The sequence below is a fragment of the Perna viridis genome, chromosome 12, assembly GCF_037379345.1.
Source record: "Perna viridis isolate PV_CMFRI_1.1 ecotype Kerala chromosome 12, ASM3737934v1, whole genome shotgun sequence".
NCBI lineage: Eukaryota > Metazoa > Mollusca > Bivalvia > Mytilida > Mytilidae > Perna > Perna viridis.
In genome coordinates, this window is record NC_142456.1 from 27,030,101 (window position 1) to 27,054,353 (window position 24,253).

The 24,253-nt window shown below is 33.7% G+C and overlaps 1 protein-coding gene across 1 annotated transcript; it reads right to left on the reverse strand.

Moving 5' to 3' along the window:
• Nucleotides 1-269: 269 nt before the first annotated feature.
• On the reverse strand, nucleotides 270-24,253 carry LOC148601873 (alkaline phosphatase-like). Its single transcript, XM_088554952.1, has 10 exons — nucleotides 24,102-24,253; nucleotides 21,035-21,273; nucleotides 18,454-18,628; nucleotides 15,799-15,974; nucleotides 14,520-14,621; nucleotides 12,436-12,538; nucleotides 11,506-11,646; nucleotides 10,737-10,928; nucleotides 10,237-10,365; nucleotides 270-851 (listed from the first exon to the last, which is right to left on the reverse strand). Exons 1-10 carry the CDS (start codon nucleotides 24,148-24,150, stop codon nucleotides 568-570), a joined length of 1,590 nt encoding a protein of 529 aa, XP_088411078.1. The 5' UTR covers nucleotides 24,151-24,253; the 3' UTR covers nucleotides 270-567.

Here is a 24,253-nt window from a genome sequence, read left to right on the forward strand (position 1 = left end):
GAATGGCACGCATACGACCAATTTTATTGGCTAAACGTTACATTACAAAACATATATACCACGCCTTGCTCATTAACATATACTGAATATCATATGTTCACTTTATCATGTTCTTCAAGTATGGTCTATGAAGGGATGCGGTATAAGGTATATAAGGTCTAGGGGTATGCTATAGGGTATGCAATGTAGGTCTAGAGGCGTGATATAAGGTATGCGATATAGGGTAGACAATATAGGGTAGACGATATAGGGTTTAAACAAAGACATAATGCATGTACAAGAAAGTTTTATTTTAATCTAAATTTATGATATATTTAAATGAACTCATATGTTCAAAAGCGTGGTATATACACAATGGGCATATATAAAATATTTATAAAACTACTGAAGGCAGTTTGTCATTCAATAAAGGGAAGAGCAACTCTATCTCTATACCCTGAGGTTAACTAACATTTTACTCGCCGTATCACTGCGCTGTATAACACTGTCAATTGCAAATATATAAAATTAAGCACGATTTATTCGTTTGATAATTGTCAAGTTAACATCCATCAATATTCCACGCTTTCATATGAATGAAAATAAATTTATAAATATAATATAATATACAAAATTAGGTGCATTTATCAATGCATTAGAAAACACATTAGGATTTGTAACAGGACGATTACAATCATTTGCATAACGTCCTACGCATGCTGCGAATTGCATCACGTGACCGACGTAATTTTGTTCATGAACACCATAAAAGGCATGTGACATTGGACCGATGGCAAAAATCGGTACATCTTCCCCTCCGTGTGATTCTGAATCGACAGGCACTGCACTTTGCTGCGTGAATTCGAAGGCACCTTAAAAACAAGACGTTTTATTTAGCATTAAGAATCACAAATGATCCATTGCATCATGAATATTGGCTAACATTTGACTTTGTATAGTGTAACAAGTGATGCATTGTCGAATATCATATTTTTTTCTTTTTAGGTGTCACATTAAGTTCATCTTTTTCTGACACAAAGCTTACCTTATTGTAATAATATTATTGAGTTATTGGATTCAATAAGTAAATGAAATCTCAATTTAATTGAGCATAGCAAAGTTGGGAGACATTGTTTTTAACTACGATACAGCCCTAAAGGCGAACACAACTCGCTTCTAAGGGGGGAACATTTTCGTACAGAAAAATTTATGTTCTTTTTTTAAAAGGCATCTTGACTAACTAAAATATGAAACAGATATCTTGATATAGTAATAATAATAATAATAATAATAATAATAATAATAATAATAATAATTAAAATGTACGTTTCCTAGAAACGTGTAGAACTCGCCTCCCGTTTCCTGATCAGTCTTCTGAGAAACATATTGTCAATGGAACAGCTTATAATTAATTAATCGAGGCAACGTAAAGAACCTGGATATCAAATTTTATCGAAATCGAATAACTTTGAATTTGTTTTATCGCGGTGGCGGCCATTTTTAAATGGCGGTCGACACGTACGTGTAGTTCAAATTAGCTATTGAGCTGCAGATTCTTAATCGTGGCGTCTTAAAAAACGTAGATATCAATTTTCATCAAAATCTGACAACTTTGAATTTTCGACCGCAGTGGCCGCTTTTTTGAAAATGGCGGCCGGCACATAGCTCCAATTGCAAATTGAGTCGCAAATTATTAATCGGAACGGCTAAGAGAACCTAGATATCAATTATCATCGATATCAGACAAGTTTTCGAGATATTTGATGTTCTAATTTCAGGTGTAAAAAACGGGTACCTTTAGTCTGGCGGCCATTTTGAAAAAATAGCGGCAGCTGAATTTTTTTTTTTTTTTTTTTTTGAACTTCTGCATCCTTCGAAGAGTAGTTCTAACATCTCGAAAAGTTTTATCTCAATCGGAGCAGCCACTTTTAAGAAAAAAGGCAGACACTTTCAACAATTCTTTTTGGACAGGAGAATTAAAATAATAACAAGTTTTAAGTTGTGCTTGCAAGCAAGTCACATAAGTCCCCTCACGTTCCCTAAATAGTCTCAGAACCCAAAATTTTGAAATCTGTATATAATATTAAGCTCAAATAACATAAAATTTTGATAAATTCAACACTCTTTGCTAATTGGGGCACGTTACTTTGCATGGCGGCCATTCGAAATGGCAACCATCTTGGATACTTCAAAATATGCATTTAACCAAGCTTAGATAATTCTATATATATAATAAAGATATCTAAAGACGTTTTTCCTTATTTAACGAAAAACATCTGTAAAATCTCAAAAATCAGCTAACTTTTCATTTTTCCCCTTTTCCGCCAAGACGCCCCTCTTTTCAATTTTATTTTGTGGCGTGCACATCTGTAGGGTGAGGCCAAACTTGTGAGCAAGTTTCGTTCCAATAGTAAACACGAGTAGGATTCAAAAATGCATGATAGCCAATTAAAATTTACAATAAATAACCAAAGTCCAGGGTTAACTGTATTCCTTCAACAAATATTTCACACTGTATATTCCATTATTTGACAGACTCGTCACTTCACAGGTAGTACAATAGTTGATATTCCCTCTTAAGATAATAATACCAGAGGCTCAGAGGCCTTTCACTATTCCTGCTAAATTTGGTTTTATGGGCTAACTGGTTTTCCCAATTTCTTTAATTTTCAGTCTTTATATATATATTAACAAAATTGTTATAAAATAGATCTGGTACTTTTAATCAATCATATAAGATCAGTGAAAAACAGGTGCCGATTTCGATTTAACAAGGTACTGATTTGACCAGGTGCCGAAGTGACTATATATGGTGCCGATTTAATCAGGTGCCGAAGTGACTAGAATTCACACAAACAGCATGGCTGACAGCAAAGTGAAAGTAGGAAAGTTGCGATTGAAAAGTACACATTTCGCAACAGTAAGAGTGTATGACACACAATTCACGTGATATATGTTAAATATCAAGTAATTGAAATGTAATGATTTCATTTTATAGAACTATATATTGTTCATTAATTTAAAAATGGCTAATATCGTACATGTGAGTACTTATCCCTAACAAATCAATGGATAATTTTGAAATAAAGCAGAGGACGCTTACCCTACCGGTGTACCTGGTCCATGCTCCCAGTTTTTAGTGGAGTGCGAGTTGCTCATTTGCTTTTGTTACTTTGTATGTATGGTTTTAGTTACTTTATGTTCTTTGTTGTGCATGTCTGTTTTCCATGTCTGGTCTTGGTCCCTGGATTACATTCTTTTGATTACCCTATAACCTTGGTTCCCTTGATAACTCTTTCACACCATTGGGTCGATACTTCTGCTAGTGGATTTTGTCCCCGAGGGTATCATCAACCCAGTAATACAATCTTTTTTTTAAAATTAATGGTTTTAACAAGAGTAATAAAAGAAAAACTGGCTCGGACGTCGCCCAGTATAAAAAGGTCCGAACCTGACGGCAGATCGGACACTCTGTTGTCTTGTAAGTATGTGGTGTCCCCAGATGGAAATATTAGCACACTCACATCTGGTATGGAAAGTGCCCCGACCAATTCAACTAAAAGTACCCAATCACACGTTCAGTCTGCAGACCATCTATTCCAGTACAAAAATTCTGATTATTTTAAAATTATCAAACAATGTTCCATCACTTTAAACGATATATTTGACTACAACGATGACGAACCACATTGTACCATATCAAAATGTGGTATTAAAAATTGCAAAACATGCAACATTCTTATAACCGGCCCTTACTTCTCCAGTTTCCTTACAAACAAAACCTTCCATACAAGAAGTCACGATGACTTAAGTTGCAAATCTAAACAAACTTAATATATGGATTAGAATGCAACTTATATGGTTTAATATATGTCCGAGAAACACAAGAACGATTAAATAAAACAATGTGCGGTCATAGTTCGGGAATTAACACCACCAAATTCCCGACAGTTTATCAACACTTTAATCAACAAGATCATTCAATCCTCTCCATGAAAGTTCGTATTTTAGAAAAAAAATTACCATCCTACGAACAGTTCCGTTCTTAGTAAAAACTATCTTAGGGAAAGAGAGGAGTACTGGATACGCAGACTAGGTACTGCAATACCTTACGGATGCAATGACAACATCAAAAGTATAGGAAACCTTTCAAGCCAATATAACAATAGCATAAATGTGATGAATTTATTTGACAAAAATCCAAGACGGGAAAGGAGTCATGGCCATCGCCGCCACTATACGTCACCTAAGTTACATGATGTATCCATAGATGGTCTCCTTCCTTTCATACAAAAACCTCTTGGACTTCATCACATTAGAACCAAACTTTATGCTATACCTCTCACTCTACTACACTCCCTTTACAAACAAGTCTTGACACTCCTGTTTCTGACCCCACCTCATCATTATACAGACTTGTTGCCATCATTTTGGATATTGGTTTCCACAGACTCTTTAAACCAGTTTGTGTGAAAAGTCAAAATGAAGAAAAACGATCATTTCTTTCACTACCGTTTGTCAACATAGTATAGATGCAATTAATCTGGCTAACATCCTCCATCACAAAAACGTTACCAACAAATTTCCCCCATATTTCAAAGACAAATCCATACCAATTATTTCATATTCCTATACTTCACCAATTGCATCCAAAATTTTCAATTATAAAAGGCTATTGCAGAACCTCGTGATTGAGGACTTCATGGCTAAACCACCTGACTGTTCTTGCAAAACCTCTCCATTCAAATATGGCCCTTCTGGTCACGTCGTTACAGGAGATTTAACCATTATTGAAAACGAATCTCTGCGTAATATCCTTTCTTACCGTGAACCACGCTCCATAAATTGGAATTATAACTTTAAAGTTCTTATGGATGCCGTCGAGGACTATGCAAGAAAATGGATAAAACGAGAACAAGAAGACATTTATTCTCTGTCAGAGTGGTTAAAGGCCGTGAGGTCTTTAATTTTGAAACGAATGAAAGTTTTAAGTAGGTCAATGAGTGCCAAGGCTACATCAGTTTTTAAAGACCCCGATGTAGCAAAATATTGTCTACTATACATGACAAATATGTTGTCGTACCAGCAGACAAAGCCCAAATCAACATTGTTTTTGTCTGCAAAACGTTTTACGTCCAATGTTTATTATCAGAGGTAGACGTAGAAAATAATAGCAGTGAAAAGACCTATACTGCTACCACTCTCTCCAAAGAATAGATTGTGGAAAACCATAAATCTGTGCTATCCTCTTTTGGACTCTCTACCAAGGACGATGATTGTGATTTACCGTCTATGTACTGGATTCCTAAACTCCACAAGAATCCATACAAACAACGTTTCATAGCTGTATCTGCAAAATGTACCACCAAACCTCTTTCAAAACTTTTAACTTCTATACTCACAACTGTCAAAGAGGGTTTGCAGTCCTACCACAACACTTGTTACTCCCGTAGTGGTATTAATTCAATGTGGATCCTGAAAAATTCGAAAGATCTTTTGGAGACAATCAGTTCAAGACTATTATCTGAATATAATAGCATTAAAACCTATGATTTTTCAACACTGTTTACTTCTATTCCCCATACTCAGTTAAAATCGCGACTTAAAAACATTATACATCGTTGTTTTTCCAAAAAGGATGGTACACCTAGATACAAATATATAGTTCTTGGTAGAGATTCCTCATACTTTGTAAGAAATAATTCCAAATCATCTTCCAAACATACAAAAGATGTTTACAAAATACTTGAATTTTTAATCGACAACATATTTGTCCAGTGTGGTGGACGTGTTTTCAACAAATGGTCGGCATTCCAATGGGAACAAATTGTGCTCCTTTACTTGCTGACCTATTCCTTCACTCTTATGAGGCTGACTTTATAGCTGATCTGATCAGAAAGAAAGAATATCGTTTGGCTAGATCCCTCAATCTCAATTTCCGCTATATAGATGACGTATTATCTTTAAACAATTCTATTTTCGGGGATTTGATACATCGCATCTACCCAAAAGAACGTGAGGTAAAGGATACTACAGACTGTGAAGTCAGCCTCATATCTTGACCTACACTTAGAAATCGATGGTAAAGGAAAACTATTGACCAAACTTTACGACAAACGTGATGACTTTTCATTCAGAATTGTCAACTTTCCTTTCATCTGTGGCAACATCGCTTCGGCACCTGCGTATGGAGTATTCATATCACTCATACGTTATGCCAGAGCTTGCTGAAACTACGCAGACATTTTGTATCGCGCAAGAACTCTAACAAATAGGCTTCTGGAACAGGGTTATGTTGCTACAAGATTAAAGTCTGGATAATTTTGAAATTAAGCAGAGGACGCTTACCTTACCGGTGCACCTGGTTCATGCTCCCAGTTTTTAGTGGAGTGCGAGTTGCTCATTTGCTTTTGTTACTTTGTATGTATGATTTTAGTTACTTTATGTTCTTTGTTGTGTATGTCTGTTTTCCATGTCTGATCTTTGTCCCTGGATTACATTCTTTTGGTTACCGCTATAATCTTGGTTCCCTTTATACCTAATTTTCAATTTCTTTTTCCACAGGTTTTTCTTTAATAAATATTTATAAAGTTAGTCTTGTTATTTCCTCTGTTTTCAGTTCAACAGTATATTACAGTGTGAATTCAATCATACTTAGAAGAAAAACATCTGGAAAATCTCATAAATCGACCAAATTTTTCGTTTTATTTTCGTTACCATGGCAACACATGAAATAACAAGCCACATTTTGGAATAATATTAAAGAGATCATCAAACTCTACCACCACACTAATTTTCAAGTTGATAGCTACTAAGATTTATGAGATGGCACAATATCCTATATTAAGACCTATACCCATTTTCGACCAAAGCACACCTCATTTTAGTTTTTTTTTTTTTTTTTTTGTTTTTTGGTGATGTGAACATCTAGGGGTTAATATTCCAAAATATTGATTTAGCATACAATTTTAAGACTACATATTAAGTTTCATAAAATTCTAAGGACATTTACACAATTTTTCCAAGGGGGCACCTTATTTCGATGGCGGTCATTTTAAAATGGTGGCCATGTAAAAAAATCCGAAATGTGCATTCAATTACATTTAGATTGTTTTATATAACTCTTAAGTTTATTGAAGATATCTCAAGTTTTTTATCTACATAAAGAAAGAAAATCTAAAAGAACACAAATAACGGCGACAATTTTTTGTTTTTTTTTTTGTTACCATGGCAGCACAAAAATATCAATTCACTTTTTTGCATAATATTGTAGAACTCATCAAACTCTACCACCACACTAATGTTTACGATCCTGACCACCTAGGTTTCAGAGATATCGCAATGTGCTATATTATGACCTTTCCCCGCCTAAGCGCCCCTCCTTTCAATTTGTTTTTGTGGCGTACACAACTGTGGGGCAAGGCCAAACTTCTGAGAAAGATTCGTTTCTTTCCCTCCAGTAGTTTCCGAGAAAACGTGCAGACAAGTTCATCAGTTAAAAAAAACGTACAAAAACAATAAATCCCCGACACTTCGTATTCGGGGCTTAATAATAATAATATTAATAACAAGTAATACTGTGTTTGCAAGCAAAACACAAAAGTCGCCCAAACCGGAAAATGGTCGGATTTAGTCAAATTCTGAAGCCGCCATTGAACTTAGAATGCAATCTTTGCCTTAGATATAATTTTTTATTGAAATCCAACTAAGTTTAAATTTTGCCAATTTCGGCGGCCATTTTGTAAAAAAATGGCGGCTTTAAGATACAATCTGAAGCCGCCATTGAATTTATAATGCAATCTTTGCTTTAGATATCAATTTTCATTGAAATCGAACAATGTTGAAATTTTGGCGGCCATTTTGAAAAACATGGCGGCATTATAGAAAGTGTTTTTTTATGCCAATGATGTCAGCAAGTCTAGAACAGCATTCTATGTTATTTTCATACATCTAATGAGTTCCACTAATTTTATAGAATTTTTTTTTCATTTTTCTGGTTTTTTTGGCGGCCATTTTAAAATTCCGGAAATGGCATGCACACCCGTTGAGCATGTTTGATATTTGAGCCAAGTTTGGTATGAATCGAATAAACGGTCTCCGAGAAATCGCCAGGACATCTTTACGTGCAGAAGAAGAAGCATAATAATAATTATAATTATAAGAATGATAATAATAATAATAACAATAATAGTAATAAGAAACGGAGCAAAAACAATAAGTCGCAAAACTTCGCTTTGGCGACTTAATAATAATAATAAGAGACACAGCAAAAACAATAAGTCACCGCCACTTCGTGGTCGGCGACTGAATTAAAATTTACGTTTCCACGAAACGTGTAAGAAGTCGCCTCCCGTTTCCTGATCTGTGTTTTGAGAAACATATTTTCAATGGAACTGCTTATTATTAATCGAGGCAGCGTAAAGAACATGGATATCAAATTTCAACGAAACCGAAAAAGTTTGAATTTTCGACCGCGGTGGCGGCCATTTTTGAAAATGGTGGCCGTGACGCACGCGATTTTTTTTCTTCATGATTTTGTTTGGACAATTGAGCTTAATTCATACACCAAGTTTCGTCAGATTCTGATCAGCGGTTTTCGAGATATATGATGTTCCAATTTCCGGTGTAAAAATGGGTACCTTTAGTTCGGCGGCCATTTTGAAAAAATGGCAGTAGCTGGAATTTTTTTTTCAGATTCTGCATCCTTGCAGTTATTCCAACATATTGGAAGAAAAATTTTATCTCAATCGGACCAGCCACTTTTGAGAAAAAGGGCGGACACTTTCAACAATTTCTATGACAGGAGAATTAAAATAATAATAATAATAACAAATTTTAAGTTGTGCTTGCAAGCAAGTCACAAAAGTCCCCTCACGTTCCCGAAATAGTCCCAAAACCCAAAATTTTGAAATCTGTATAAAATATTAAGCTAAAATAGCATTAAATTTCAATGAATTCAACACTTTTTTGGGGGGGCACCTTGTTTTGAATGGCGGCCATTTTAAATGGCAGCCATCTTGGATATTTCAAAATATGCACTTAACTAAGCTTTGATAATTCTATTGAAAATTTTGGCTGATTTTTGTGATATATATAAATGTACAGTTCCTTAATTAACGAAAAACATCTGAAAATTCACCTTTCGTTATTTTTTCTCGTTAACTCATATTATGACCTATCCCCCTTTTCCGCCAAAGCATCCCTCTTTTCAATTTTTTTTTTGCAGTGTGCACATCTGTGCGGTGAGGCCTAACTTTTCCTCAAGTCTCATTCCAATCCCTCTATTAGTTTCCAAGAAAACGCACGGACAAGTTCACCAGTAAAAAAAAATAATAATACAGAAAAAACGGTGCAAAAACAATAATAACAAGTAATACTGTGTTTGCAAGCAAAACACAAAAGTCGCCAAAACCGGCAAATGGTCGGATTTAGTTAAATTCTGAAGCCGCCATTGAATTTAGAAGGCAATCTTTGCCTAAAATGTCAATTTTCATTGAAATCCAACAAAATTTAAATGTTGCCGATTTCGGCGGCCATTTTGAAAAAAAATGGCGGCTTTAAGATAAAATCTGAAGCCGCCATTGAATTTAGAATGTCACGTTTACTCTAGATATCAATTTTCAATGAAATCGAACAATGTTGAAATTTTGCCGATTTTGGCGGCCATTTTGAAAAAATGGCGGCATTCTAGAAATTTTTTTACTACGTTTTTGACGACTTAATAATAATAATAATAATAAGGAACACAGTAAACACAATAAGTCACCGCCACTTCGTGGTCGGCGACTTAATAATAATAAAAATAACAATGGTTTTCTAGATATAGCATAGTTAACTTATAGTTGAAAAGTAAACCTGCGAAAATGTGCAAAACTTCTCAGAAATCAAATGACCATTCTCTCGTTATAGTCCTTTGAACTGTAATCAATACGAATTTAACCTTTGTCCTAAGAACCATTGAAAGCCCTATTTCAATCTGACCGGATGTTAACTTTTTAACACGGAGTAAGGATCTATATTAGTTTTGTATCTTTAATAAAGACATAATGTTCATCTGTTTATAGCTCATTTCTTAAAGTGAAAGGTATTTTTGGGGAGGATTTTTTTCTCAAAGTTTTGTTAAATCATAACGAAAAATTAAACTTTAATCCTAGTTGTTGGAAAATAGTCATTAAAAGCATAATCATTTTTTAAAGTATCAATAAATTCAATTTCGTACTCCAACAGGTTACACCTGACTCACTCTAATACACTCACTAGTATTATATCCAGTTATATTTTCGCGTGATTCATTGACCAGTTTATACCCTGGTCCATTACCATATAACAGCGTTGTGTACGGGAGCCCATCAAGTGATGGTTCGTAATCGAGGGGATTGGCAAAACCTGAAACATATAAATAAAATGAATTCCATATAAATAATGCCTCCTTCATTTTTTAGACAATACCAATTACTATATATAAGATTTGTTTTGTTTTGTTTATTTGTTTGTTTGTTTGTTTGTTTCGGTTTTTGTTTTTGTTTTTGTTTTTTTGCTTTGGTATATAAAATTTAGGAGACATTTTTCACATTGGAAGTCTTCTCAGTAAAACATTTTTAGTAGACAAAATAAGCAAAAAAATGAAACTTTCATCACAGATTGGTTCACCGTTTATTGTACTGAAGGACCAGTTCGTTTACTGTGCGAATACTTTACGACATCGTTCAAAAAATGCACATTTTCTGGTATAAATATAGCAAATTGATACTTTTTACCTAAAATATCATTTCCTCTGTAGGGATATCCCCCAACGGTAAAAACATGTGAGTGATCCCCTGTAACTATTATTAGAGTCTCGTCTTGATTTGTCAATTCTAAAGCTTTTATGACGGCCTGTTCCATTGAAATGGTTTCCTCTAATGCCTTTCTTGCTGTGTTATCGTGATGAGCATGATCAATACGAGCACCTTTAATAAAGCGACAAAGAATTGAAACAAGGAACAATATTTGTATGTTTTCCATTTACAGACTCATTACAAATTATTTAAACTATTTCCAATTTCAAATATTTATGTATATTAGCGGTTTCAAAATTATAGATCTCTGCATGCTCAGTCCTACATACATGTAACTACGCATCGCATATTGTTCATATCAGATCGTTCCACAATTAAGTTGAGTGATACGTAATAAATTAAGTAGTCTAAGTTTACAGACAATAACCTAAAATAGGGGGGATTTAGGCAATTGCACAAGAATGGATTCAGGATTTTTTTTCAAATTTGACAAAGCTCTATAATCTTAAGATAAGAGATTATCTTATATCTTAAACAAATTGTCAAAAGGGTTATAATTTGATAACTTCATAATTTTTGGTTACCAATTATCAATCTTATCAAGCCCATTTTAGCTATACCCCGTGGCAAATATTTTTTTATTTTGAAGTATAGAAATCAGTGCAAAGCAGATGAGTGCTCAATTCTACCAACTGATTTGTCACTAATAATAAATGAATAAATTTCGGGAAAGAAATGTTGCCTTTACCTTCAACTAACAAATAAAACCCTTTATTATTTTTCTGGAGAATTTTTATGGCCTTTTCTGTCATTTCCGTCAAAGATGGCTCTCCGTTATCAGATTTGTCTCGTTCCGACTCGTATTGCATGTGGGCAGGCTGGAATAAACCTACAATAATACAGAAATCTTTATAGAAATCAGACGGGTGGTTTATGCTTGCCAAATACTGATCAAATTTACTTCTTTAATTTCTAATTCAGAAGCAGTTACATACACATCATAGACAGTCTTAGTTTGTCATTCGAATTAATAATGGAATGTTATTTATTTAAAATAAAAGAACTACCCCGGGAGAATTACACAGACTGCGTTTGAAATTGACACTTTACAAGAACTATAATTGTTCTTGATTTCGTACGATCAAATGGAAGATGAATGTAAGGGTTTATCAGAACTAAAGATATGTACATAGAATTTTAAATGACAATCGTTTCGTAAAAATAACATAGTTTTAGGTAGACCCTCCCTAAAAAATTGTTTGTTCGGTAGGTTTTTCTACACCATGAATTTGTCTGATTATCACCACTACCACAGTGTCTGAATGTAACAGAACAATTAGACATTCGATCGATCGTTGTAAAATGGTTCATTTGTTTGTGTGTTGTTGCTTTCCGTATACGTGTACATTTACTTGAACAATCAGAATTCATGAAATAAAGTCGGGTTTGTTACATAAGTTTTTTTTTTTAAAAAAAGCGAGTAAAAAGTTCAATGAAATGATATGCAAATAAAAATAATCCACAGAACAGTGCAATTGTAAAATATGAACCCAATAAATTGGCTTAAAATATAATGTCAGGCCGGAGGATATTAAATATGCTTATTTTGGACTTATCAAAGTTGGTCTTAAAGTTAATGTTTCATCCCATATACGTATATATGCGTATATGTAGTTACCTAGGACAGAGTCCGTTGTTCCATGATCTACTTGTTTAAATTCTCTTAAATTTGTAACAGCCTTTGCATTTCTGCCTAATTCTATTTGAATTCTTTTCCACTCCTGAAACGTAGAAAAGAGATTATTATGTTTATTCAAATGAAAACGGTTTGTTGTCGATCATTACATGTGTATCATGATTAACTTGGTTATTGTAGGTAATTTTTACCAGAATTGTTACGTTGAATTATACTCGGCGTCACATAAATAACATACTGTTAAACTTTGAATAAAAATATTTTCTACGACTTTATTGACACCTACCATCGTTTGAATTGTCTTAAATGACTTGCTCATTCGTTTAGCCAAACGGCTTCTCCCTAAACATTGAATCGTTAAATTCCGGTCAGATTTTAATTCTCGGTGCCAATATTTACATCGTAAAAAGTCGGCCATGTTTACAGTGATCGGGTTGCTAGGAGATGTTGTTTACATTTAAATGGTTTGTCCAAAAACCGAAGAACCCAGAATGCATTTCGGCGTTATTTCGGATATCTCGGATTTATTTTACGCGAACAACTTACAATACCGAGAAGTTGATCAAGCAGACGATTGTCACAGGAGTTCGACGGGAACTTACGAACTTCGTTTGTAAACAAATCGTCCCGCAGAAACCAACATGGCGGATATTAGTATGGGATTTTCCCGTAAGGATTTGTTACGCATGATTTAAGCTAATAAGCGACTCGTTGGTACTAACACGTCATGCATATATGCGAACCATCTTCATATTAAATAAAAGAGAGACAACTCTACGGTAAGTTCCGACGGTTTAAAAAGTAGAGCTTCAATTCGAAAATGTGTTGTATGTGACGTCGAGTATAGTGCAGGTAATGTGTACCAGACTTGTTACGTTGATGTTAGTAGAGGTAATGTGTACCAGCATTTTTAGTGTAGGTAATGTGTACCAGAATTGTTACGTTGATATGTATGCTGATTTACTTGTGTATGAATTCATGACGCGTTAAGATCAAATGAATAACACATTTCATTCAAAATTGATAATGTCTATTATATAAAATATAAATCCTGATCCTTTAGATTTTACTTAGTTTGTGAGTTCGATTTCGCTCATACTATTTTAATGCGTTATAAAGTACAAATTTGGATCAATTTTATTTTGTTCCAAACATATCACAGCCCCCTTCCCACCCTTTTCTCAATATGAAAATGGTTGGCGACTAAATGAAGTCCACTGAGCAAATTACGTATTGTTTATTTACAAGATTAATACCTCTAGATTTGAACTACTTCGTTAAAAATTTTGAATACTTTATTTCAGTTAAAGAATTCCACATAACAGCCCATCTTACCAATAGCAATTTCATATTCTCCTACGCTTTTAGGATATTGGATCTGCTATTTGGACGTGAACATTATTTTTGTTAGGCATAAGCACCACTTGGAAGCTTCCTCTGGTGTTACTTACAAAATGGTTTAGTATCGAGAACGGCTAACTTAAAAATACCGATATAACTCTCTAAAGGAAGTTGATAGTCAACCAATGAAAAACCAGTGAATCATCCAATGGGACTGCGCTAAGCATAAAATTTGGTATACATCATATAGCACTACACAGTTGTGAAAAGTACAATCAATTAATCTGCTCTAGAAAAACAAAGCTCACTATGAGATTGCCCTTGCTCTTACATCATCTGGAAACTAACAAGGAAAAACAGATGGACGGACACATACCCGTCAATAATACGCATAGAATTACATAAAATATCACGACATTAAGTATGGTGGTAAGTTCAAACGTTTATTAATTCTGCAGAGGAGAATGTAATAGCTGAATATTATGGACATAAGTGATTTATATTTTGAGTTAAAATTATTCAAAACATTCGAGAAATTAGTATTAGTTGTCGATTTAAGTTTTGGTTTCTGTAATTAAACACGTCTTATTTTTTTTTTTTTTTTGGAAAAAGGGGGGGGTAAAAGCTTATAATAATGTTATAGCATGCAAAATCTTGAAAGATTTCACAACTTCTTAGACTTTTTTGACGAGTGATGTTTGGTGTCGTATAAATGATAACAGAACCTCGATAAGGTTTACACCATCTGTCCGATTTCCGGGCTGTTTTGTTTCTGGGTCCGTATCATTGTTCGGTAGAAAATTCCGACGCCCTCCACCCATAGCTACCTGAAATCATGCAAGAATAATTCGTATTTTAAATACAACATAACCTAAACCGGATATCACAAAATTTGTACAATTACATAAGTCTGGGAACCTTACTCGTGATGCCGTACGTCTTGAGATCAAAAGTAATTTAATCGCGTTACCATAGAGTTACTCCTCTATCCATTCACTTCGTGGCATGCTGGTTGATCACCAGTACACCAAAAATGACCCAAACTGGTTAACCTGGTTAAGCTACTTCTAATAAGTCTCGTCACGTGAATCCGGGTTTTCATGAAAATGGATCCTCGTTTACAATTCAAATGTATGGTATTCGTCATTATTATATAGAGAGCAGTGTTTTATCGAATGTTCCCAGGATAAAAGTTTCGATAATTCACATTGTGAAATAAATTCCGTAATTTCACTCTCGATCTTTCTCCCACCAAAACGTCACAACTTTGATATCAATCTGCCAATCACAGAATTTAAAATTCATGTTAAAAATATCGATAAGTTATGAAGAAAATCAATATAATAAATAGGATAATCAGTTGGTTATCGTGAATAACCAAAATTTGATCATTCGTGCCAGGAACGCTGGAGGATTTAACTCTTGCGTGGAACAAGTTACACTCGCGCATTAGTATTTTATTTATTCCCTCCTTCAATTAATTATCTTATTATTAACGTTGAGTTTAGTATTAAAAGAAAACATCTTTTCGTGTAAAAAATACCGATCAAAATGACAAATATATAGTTCTACATGATAAAAATGTTGAGAAAAGCATAAAATAGAAGATTATCAAGCACGGGAGTTAACAATTAAACGGAGGTCGGTCTTCAGATTTCAAATTCAATACGTTCCACATCGAAAATTCTGGAAAAGAAAATGAAAGTAGAACGGGACTTACAAACCCTATTTAAAGTTTTTAATATTAATGAGCGATACAGATTAATTTTCGACGTACATGTATATATTTGAACACATTTGGCAGCAACTAGTGGGAATATTTAAAATATTGTATTTGAAGTGCTGTCATTTGACTGCACACAGCTTCATTGAAAATGAAGAAATTTTCATATTGACAACAAATTATCCGGGATTTTGCCAGCACAACTTCTGGCACTGCCATTTGATTCAACATTTTATATTACAACTCCATAATAATTGTTAAATACTTAGCAAGTGTCAAACCTGGATAAAAGAGTTTTTATACACGAGCTGGGAAGCAATGTCTGTACACTTTCCGGTGAATCCGTCGGCAGCTATATCAGCATCATTTTCCCAGTCTCTATTGGCTGTGTGGGCGTAAGCACAAGCAGGTGTGGCATGAGTCAGTCTTGCTGTTGTAACGACACCAGTTGATCTACCTTCATTAACAAATTATACGAAATTACTAGTAGTTGGGACATTATATACTATTACAAAAATTTATTGCAGTGAAAACCTGTCTAAACCGAACCACTGTGGAATTTAAAATGTGTTCGGTTGGGAGAAGTGTTATGTTTACCAGGGTTTAAAATACATTTAAAATAGTTTAAAGTGACTTGAAGTCACTTTAAACTATTTACGTTTTCAGATCCAGGCTTTGTTTAAACAGGTTATATTACATAATACGTTTACTAGGGCGAAGTATAATGACTCCAATCTGCGTATCGCCAATACGAGATAGAAAACCTAGATTGGTCTTCTTTGTTGATGTTGGTCTTGATAGTTTTTTGTTTCTTTTGAGGGAATGCAAAACATTACCTGTTATGTTATTATAATGAGAGAAAAATAGACAAAATATGGAAATTTTATATTTCCATTGAAAGAAAGACGAAGTACGATCAATTTTGATAAGATGAAATAGTAAAGATTTTATAAGAAAGGAAATTATAATACTTAGTATTTAAAGAAACTTTATAATGGGAGAAGTGAATAAAATCTATTTTACCCTATAAAAAGGCTTTATGAAAAAGAATATAATTTCAGATATAACTTGAAATTGGAAACTTGTAAAGAGAATTAAAAGTTAATTATATAATTTCACAGATATTTTGTACATAGTATTGCGTAAAGTTTTATAACAAAGAGCATGTTAATTTAGTCCTTTTTGTAAGTACTAGATGTCAAATGCTTTTAGCTAATAAAACCTTTATAAAGTAAATAGATAAATCCTAGTATAAAATGTTAATTGTGTTCGGAAAGTATTTTAATTTTAAGGAACAAAGAGAACTATTTATCTTGTTAGTTCTTAGGTAAAAGTTAGATAATCCGTTTACTAGGGACGCTAAAAAAAATAAGATGGAATGATTGACAAAAGCTTAGATGGTCAGCAGGTAATTTTTGACCAATGAAATTAATTATGGGAAGTAGTTTTAATTACTATTTGGCATTTGATTGGAGAAAATAGATAGTTCTTAAATCCAAAGGCCATGTGACTAAAATTTCGAATATCCAAAATTATGTTTTAGCGTCACTTGATCTTTGGAACCTGAAAATAAAACATCATTATTTACAGAACTTCTGTCTATTTTAGGTGAGTTAATGTTACAATTAATTTAATATATGATTTTTGAATTAGATAAGTTAAAACTTAATCTATAATTAATTTGTGTCAAGATTTCTTAATATCTGTTGTACTTAAAAGAACAAATTGTATATAACATTTTTAAATGAAATATGGACATATTCTCGTGAATAAGTTCTGAAATGTTAAAGTGAGCTGTAAATAAGTTTTATGTTAATAATGAGCTATTATAAGTTTGAATGATATCAGGTTTTAAAATAATTAAAAAGGTTAAATTTTAAAGAGAGAACACCGTTAAATTACGAAATTTATCACAGTTACTCCGGAATAAGTTTTATAATTAATTAGTTCATGGGAGATAATTCTAAGTGTAAATTTCTGTCGCTAAATATTTGAACACACATATTCTTCAAAGGCTAATTTTACTGATTATTTGAATAAGTTTAACTTATAGAAATGGCAGAAATGATTGAAGCCTGGAGACTAAGGTATCCATTATATAATATAGCTATATTGTGATTTAATATGTTCATGTTTTGAATGCTTAAAATTCAGATTGACTCCGATAGTAAAATACATATTGTTACTTTTTATTGCAATTTAGCAAGTCTTGCATACAGCATTTTTTTATTATTAGAAATATAAAGTCCCCCTTTTTTAATATAGAGATTTAGGTATCACATATGATTAGTTAGATAACTTACATTTATGAAAGGTAATTATTAAGGAACAACATTTATTTAATATTGTAAATTGTCTGGCATGTTCAAATAAATATATTTAATATGCAATTCATGAAAATGTGCGAGTTAAGCTCTTGAGTTAGGTCCCCCATTTTAATGAAATAACTATTGAAAATTACAGAGTTAATTCCCCTGATGAGTTATTCCCCTTTGAAATGAGTTGTATGTGAGACTATATAGGCTGATCATTGTTTATCGATTTATTGTTGCATGATTTATAAAATGATTCATTGTAATTGTTTATTGCATATATATACAATGTATATTGTAGACTTGATCTTTGGAACCTGAAAATAAAACATCATTATTTACAGAACTTCTGTCTATTTTAGTAACTCACAATATCAAACAGAAAAAAAAACCAACAATCAGCATAACATTATGTTTTATTTCTTCCTGGTTGTTATTGATTTCTTTTTTGTCCAGAACTTCTGGTTTTTGTTGTTAGGTGTGGTTTGTCATCATTTTCCCAATAAACAAACTCCCCCCTCAGAACGTATATTCGCTATTTTAAAGCTTTACTCCTCCCTATAAGCCAGCGGAATGGTACGTAGTGAATCCGGCTATAGGCGGAGGAGATTGCTGTATAAATACCTGCATCATGAAAGTGGTGAAGTATGGACTTGACCTCGTTCTCACTAACTGACAAACAATCCTTATGTTTGACGTTATCATTGGCACCAATCACATAAAAATTTGTCTTCACACCTGACATTAGGGCAGTGGCCGTCTGTGCTGAGTCCGGTACCTGCCGGTCATTACCATATGTCTGCATGAAAGAAAATTAAGGGGTTGGTCCGGTTGACCAAGTCTCTTTACAAGTTATGGAAAGTTACCAACTTCGTGATAGTTTATTCTCCCTAAACCACAAAGGAACAAAACTTGATCAAAATTAAATCAGTTTTTTATTTGAATTCCATTTGTATCTAGCAATAGAAATATATAATGGCTTATTTTAAACGTTATATATGTAGTCTGGGATTACTACAGTGTTTTGTTCACGGAAAATGACGTCGCATTTCCATTCCAGGTCATATAAAACGTCCATTCCGGATAGAACTAACCAATCAAAAAGGTTGCTATAAATTAAATTATTTGGCTCTGTACCCATAAAAGCGGCTTTATTGTATTCACATAATACCAATTTGCTACCAAATTTAGAGTTCCATAAACAAGATTAGCTTTCTTAAAAAAGCTGAGGTCATTCGCATGGCAGTTCTTCCAAAAAAATGACTTGTTCGAGTTAGATTTACAAAAATGGCAAAATGATATAAACTGCATATACATTCAATTGATGTACATGTACATGGAAATTTTGTAAGCCTTTTCAATGAATCTTGATTATTTTTTTTTTTTTTGGCATTTATGAGTTCGATTTCTTTAAACCTGTTGCATGTCGCTATACCAACATATAGATCAAGCCTATGTGTAATAAAAATCTCAAACCGATATTTCCCGAAATCCTTGAGTTCAACTTCAAGTGATTTGATTGGTAGAAATTTGAGTTGAGGAAGAATTTGAAGAAAATATCAAATTGAGAATCTTTAAGAAAGCGGTCCCGGTAATTACAGGTTTATCTGTGACCCAAAAATATTAAACTAAACGATAAAGCTTAGTAACAGAAGTTACGACTTTTTAAAAATCCGAAAATTCTGGAAGATTCTGGATAAAAGTCAACTTACTATACATTCAAACAAACATTTAAAATGTAAATACAAATTATGCATGTATACCAGGTAATAGATTTAACAAGATCTTTCTTATATATACAACTCTTCCTAGGCCACATTATCGAGTTGACTTCAAACAATTCATTCTCAGATAATCTTTTTGTCATTTAACTTAAAGATAGGCTTTAGAATATTAATTCCTAGAAATTGTTTCAAGCCAAAGAAATTAGAAACCTATTTGGCGGTATGTTTAATGCATCTTAAAAACACAAACGGTTTTTGAACTTTGCACTTGAAAAAAATAAACACTGTAAATAAGGGCTTTGTAGGAAAACGAAAAACGAATACATCATTAAATGTCATTCCCGAACAAACGGTTTAATATTTGAGTTAATTAACTTTCCTGTTTTTTTATGACATTTAAAAACATTGTTGATATGCATGACATAAAAGTTAAAATGGCAGAATAAGCAACAGACTTTAAAACAAAAAAGTACTCTATGACCTTTCTGTACGTTTACGTATCTTCCTTGTATCAATTTGATCCGTTGAAGCAGTGTAGCGAATAGAGTCGTTATATATATATAAGTCTCATATATAAGTCTCGTTAAAGTTTGATTTTCTTTACCGGAATTTCCAATGTAGAACGTATTGAAAACCTGAGACCGATCTGCATTTTTTACTTCCGGCTAATCGAAACACTGTATTTATAACAATGCAAAATCTTCTATTTTATGTTTTTATAGAAACAAATGTGTCTGTCATTTTTATCGGTATTTTTAACACAAAAAGATGCTTTGCCCTTTACAATAAACTCAACACATTTTAAATTGCAAATAATCGTGCTTTTGAATAGTGGACTAGGACCCATTCTCGGGAATTCACGGGGTCACATGGCGAGACTTACATATTTGTCCAGTGTGGTGGACGTGTTTTTCAACAAACGGTCGGCATTCCAATGGAAACAAATTGTGCTCCTTTACTTGCTGACCTATTCCTTCACTCTTATGAGGCTGACTTTATAGCTGATCTGATCAGAAAGAAAGAATATTGTTTGGCTAGATCCTTCAATCTCAGTTTCCGCTATATAGATGACGTTTTATCTTTAAACAATCCTTATTTCGGGGATTTGATACATCGCATCTACCCGAAAGAACTTGAGATAAAGGATACTACAGACACTGTGAAGTAAGCCTCATATCTTGACCCACACTTAGAAATCGATGGTAAAGGAAAACTATTGGCCAAACTTTACGACAAACGTGATGACTTTTCATTCAGAATTGTCAACTTTCCTTCCATCTGTGGCAACATCCCTTCGGCTCCTGCGTATGGAGTGTTCATATCACAACTCATACGTTATGCCAGAGCTTGCCGAAACTACGCAGACTTTTTGTTTTCCTCTGTTTTGCCCTTATCTCAGGATATTCATTCCTGACTTTTTTCATTGCTTGTTCTTACATTGTACAGAAAAGGCAACAACCAAACGTGTACAAATAGCTTACCTTAGAAAGAGCAATATCTGGCCATTCCTCAAATTTCAAGACTGTTTCTTCTCCAGTCTTATTATTCTTTTGTCCCTTATAAATTCTTGCAGCTGTAAGGGTAGGGACGCCAAAACCATCACCTATAAATAGTATTATATTCTTGGCCAGATTTGTGTTGGGCGTCTTTCTCAAGGCTTTGTCCAAGTTATCCTTGGCTAATTTGTTCCAGTCTGTCTTCGGTGGGGGTATCTGGCTGTCTGAAAAGAAGTATAGGAAAATAAAGTATTCTCTTTTTTTCTAAATACAGTCCAACCAGTCTTGTCAGACATCTGATATTTCAAAATGAGTTGGTCCTGGCTTATGTTTACACTCGCCTTATATGCTTTATCTTTGCAATCCAACTAACATCGGACACACTTTCTATCTTTTCCCATCCCTACCTAAACACATAGGCTACATCGTTAATACTTCAATGAAATGTCAGTCTCTCTAAGAATCAGGCAGTGGCTAAAACGTGGTATGAAAAAACTTCCATTTTGATAGTTGTTATTATTTTTTTCCCTGTTTTTTTTATTTTGATTACACACATTGAATTCAATGGGATGGGTTCACTGTGCAGAGTTAATCATTGTCACTTTTCACTGGTTTATTCAGAGATTCTGTAAAGAGGATCCACCAGTTGGCCTATTGACCAGAGGGGTTCGATCCAGTATATCCAGTATTATTTTCTACCTGTTGGTAACCTGTTTTTATATTAACCAAACCTTTCGAGCATAAGGTGGACTGCCCTCACCCCCGATCTGCCATGCGTTTGGAAAAATGCTTGCACAGAAGCATACAAGGCTTGTTCAAACGACGTGGGAAAAAACGTAAATTTATTTCACCATAGAGTACAGTATAAAGGGATTTAAACTGATGACAATAATATTCAAGTTTTCGTCATTAATACGAGGATGCGGTATCCATTCATAGTCATGCCTTTTATTATCACATTGTCGAAGCTACCCATACTACATGGTACGAGTTTGTTCTGTTGTTCTGTAATTATTGCCGTATTGCGGTACGAGATCTCATCTCTATAAACACAATCACGTGTCTTGTTAATAAGTATTATATAATTGCGGTCATAATAAAGATAAACATGCAACATTTTAAATACAAATATGTAATTATATTGTTCGATTACTTCCTATTGATTTGTTTTAATTTGTTGAATTTATATTAATAAACGAAACCACTCTGTCATTCCGTCACAATAAAAAATACGTATTCTTCGTAATCGGAACCGCTCGGCCTTTTTTGATAACATTTTCGCTTTTTACCCTTTGACCTTTAAGACGCTCTTCGATGGCAACGCAAGTCACCTGATCGTTATTCTGTTTCCTCGTTGGTCAAATACTGATTACTTAGTGGCGTTCGAAATAACTGTATCAAAACTGCATGTCATGTGTTATTTCTAGAATGAAATGTAGAAAATTATAAAATTTTCCCGCGTCGGCTATCTTCTTTTACAGACAGTACATGTACTTGTTTTAAGTGCAGCGGAAATTACGGACGCCGAGAACGGCAGTTTTGATTGATTACTTCATGCATTCAGAAAGTCAGAGTGTTTTACTTTACGATTGAACTAGACAGTATTAGTGCACGTAACTGATCCGATATAACTTATACACTGGCTTCAATACTCTATGTATGACAATATATCGTCGGTTTTAAGTATAAATGTTTGTTAGAATCAAGCAAAATTGGAAAAATCAGAAACATGCATTTTAAAACACCACCGATGTGACAATATAATTCACTCAAGGATGCTTACTCTATCGGCAAATCGCCTGAATATAGTTGAAATATTGCTGCTCGGTCGTTAAACCCCAACAACCAATCAATCTATTGGCAAAGATCATCATTTGATCTCTGCATTACTGGATTTTCTCAGAAAATTTTAGATACAATGTTAGAAAAAATGAGGTTTTTGACAGAGTTATCTGTCCTTGAAATGTTCGTTTTCGTTGCATTTTAATGAAATTATAACTCATTGCACCAACATGATATGGAAAATCTTGTCTTTTTTCTAATGGTGCAAATAGTCAAATTGAACTTTTTACACGTTGACATACTCCCGAATAGGTAGATTGGGGAAACGCTCTCGGACCGACGTGGGTTCTGGGAGTATACCAGAACGTCAACAGAGCAGCACAGCCGCTAGCATGACATACTCTGACTGAGTTCTTTGGTAAGGTATCCCGAAGGCTAGGCTTCGCTACCTCCATCTACTAACAGACATATTAACAGAATTCCCGTAAGGGGCGGTCGTGCGAGATCCGTAAGAATAGTCAAGACCTTAAAAACCCCAAACAGAAGAAGAGCCGCTGATCATTTCATGCTTAATGATAAAGGAAATCTAGATAAAAATATATGATTGTGTTTATTTTTTTACTTACTTATTACATCATAAGTATGTGAAACTAATCATATGTTTTATTTTGTTACAACCATGGTCATAGATGCATCTGACACTTCTCAAATGCAATGTATCCTCAGTCCCGTGTGGTATTTCTGCTGATGCTAGCATATATACCAATATGGTATATAATTCAATATTCCAAATATATGATGAGGGTGGGTATTGGTTGTCTCAGATGTTCATCCCTACGAGAAAAATATTGAAGTGGACTCTGGAGAACCAATTGAACGTGTTCAAAAGAACAAAGATTCGATATGCACTTCACAATGTAGTCTAATTTCAAGAAGGTACAAGTAAGAAACTTATTATAACGTAGAAGAATAAGTTTTAAGCTTCCATCATTTCCAGTTATAAGCAGCACACTATAATATTTGTTTTTAAAGAAAAGCCATCTCTGCATTTTACTGTCATTGACAGCTAGTACTGTATAGTAACGTGTACTTAGTAGTCAATATTAAGCTAAATAGGTCAAATTTTAAAGCTTTATCCAAATCATCAGAACAAAGACTTCAAGCCTATGCTAACATTTATCAGAATTCACAATTATCGAATATACATGTACTTTGACATGTATAAGTATATATAAATGAAAGTATTAACCACGTAATCGAAATTGCTTACCTGTGAAATGAAAGCTGAGTGCTAATAGCAAAAGAAAAGAGAGTGACATTTTTCGACACCAAGCAAACAACAGACAATGCACTTATCAGAGATAAACAAATGACCTTAGATAAATCGACAGAAGTATGTTCCGGCATAAGAAATTCATTATC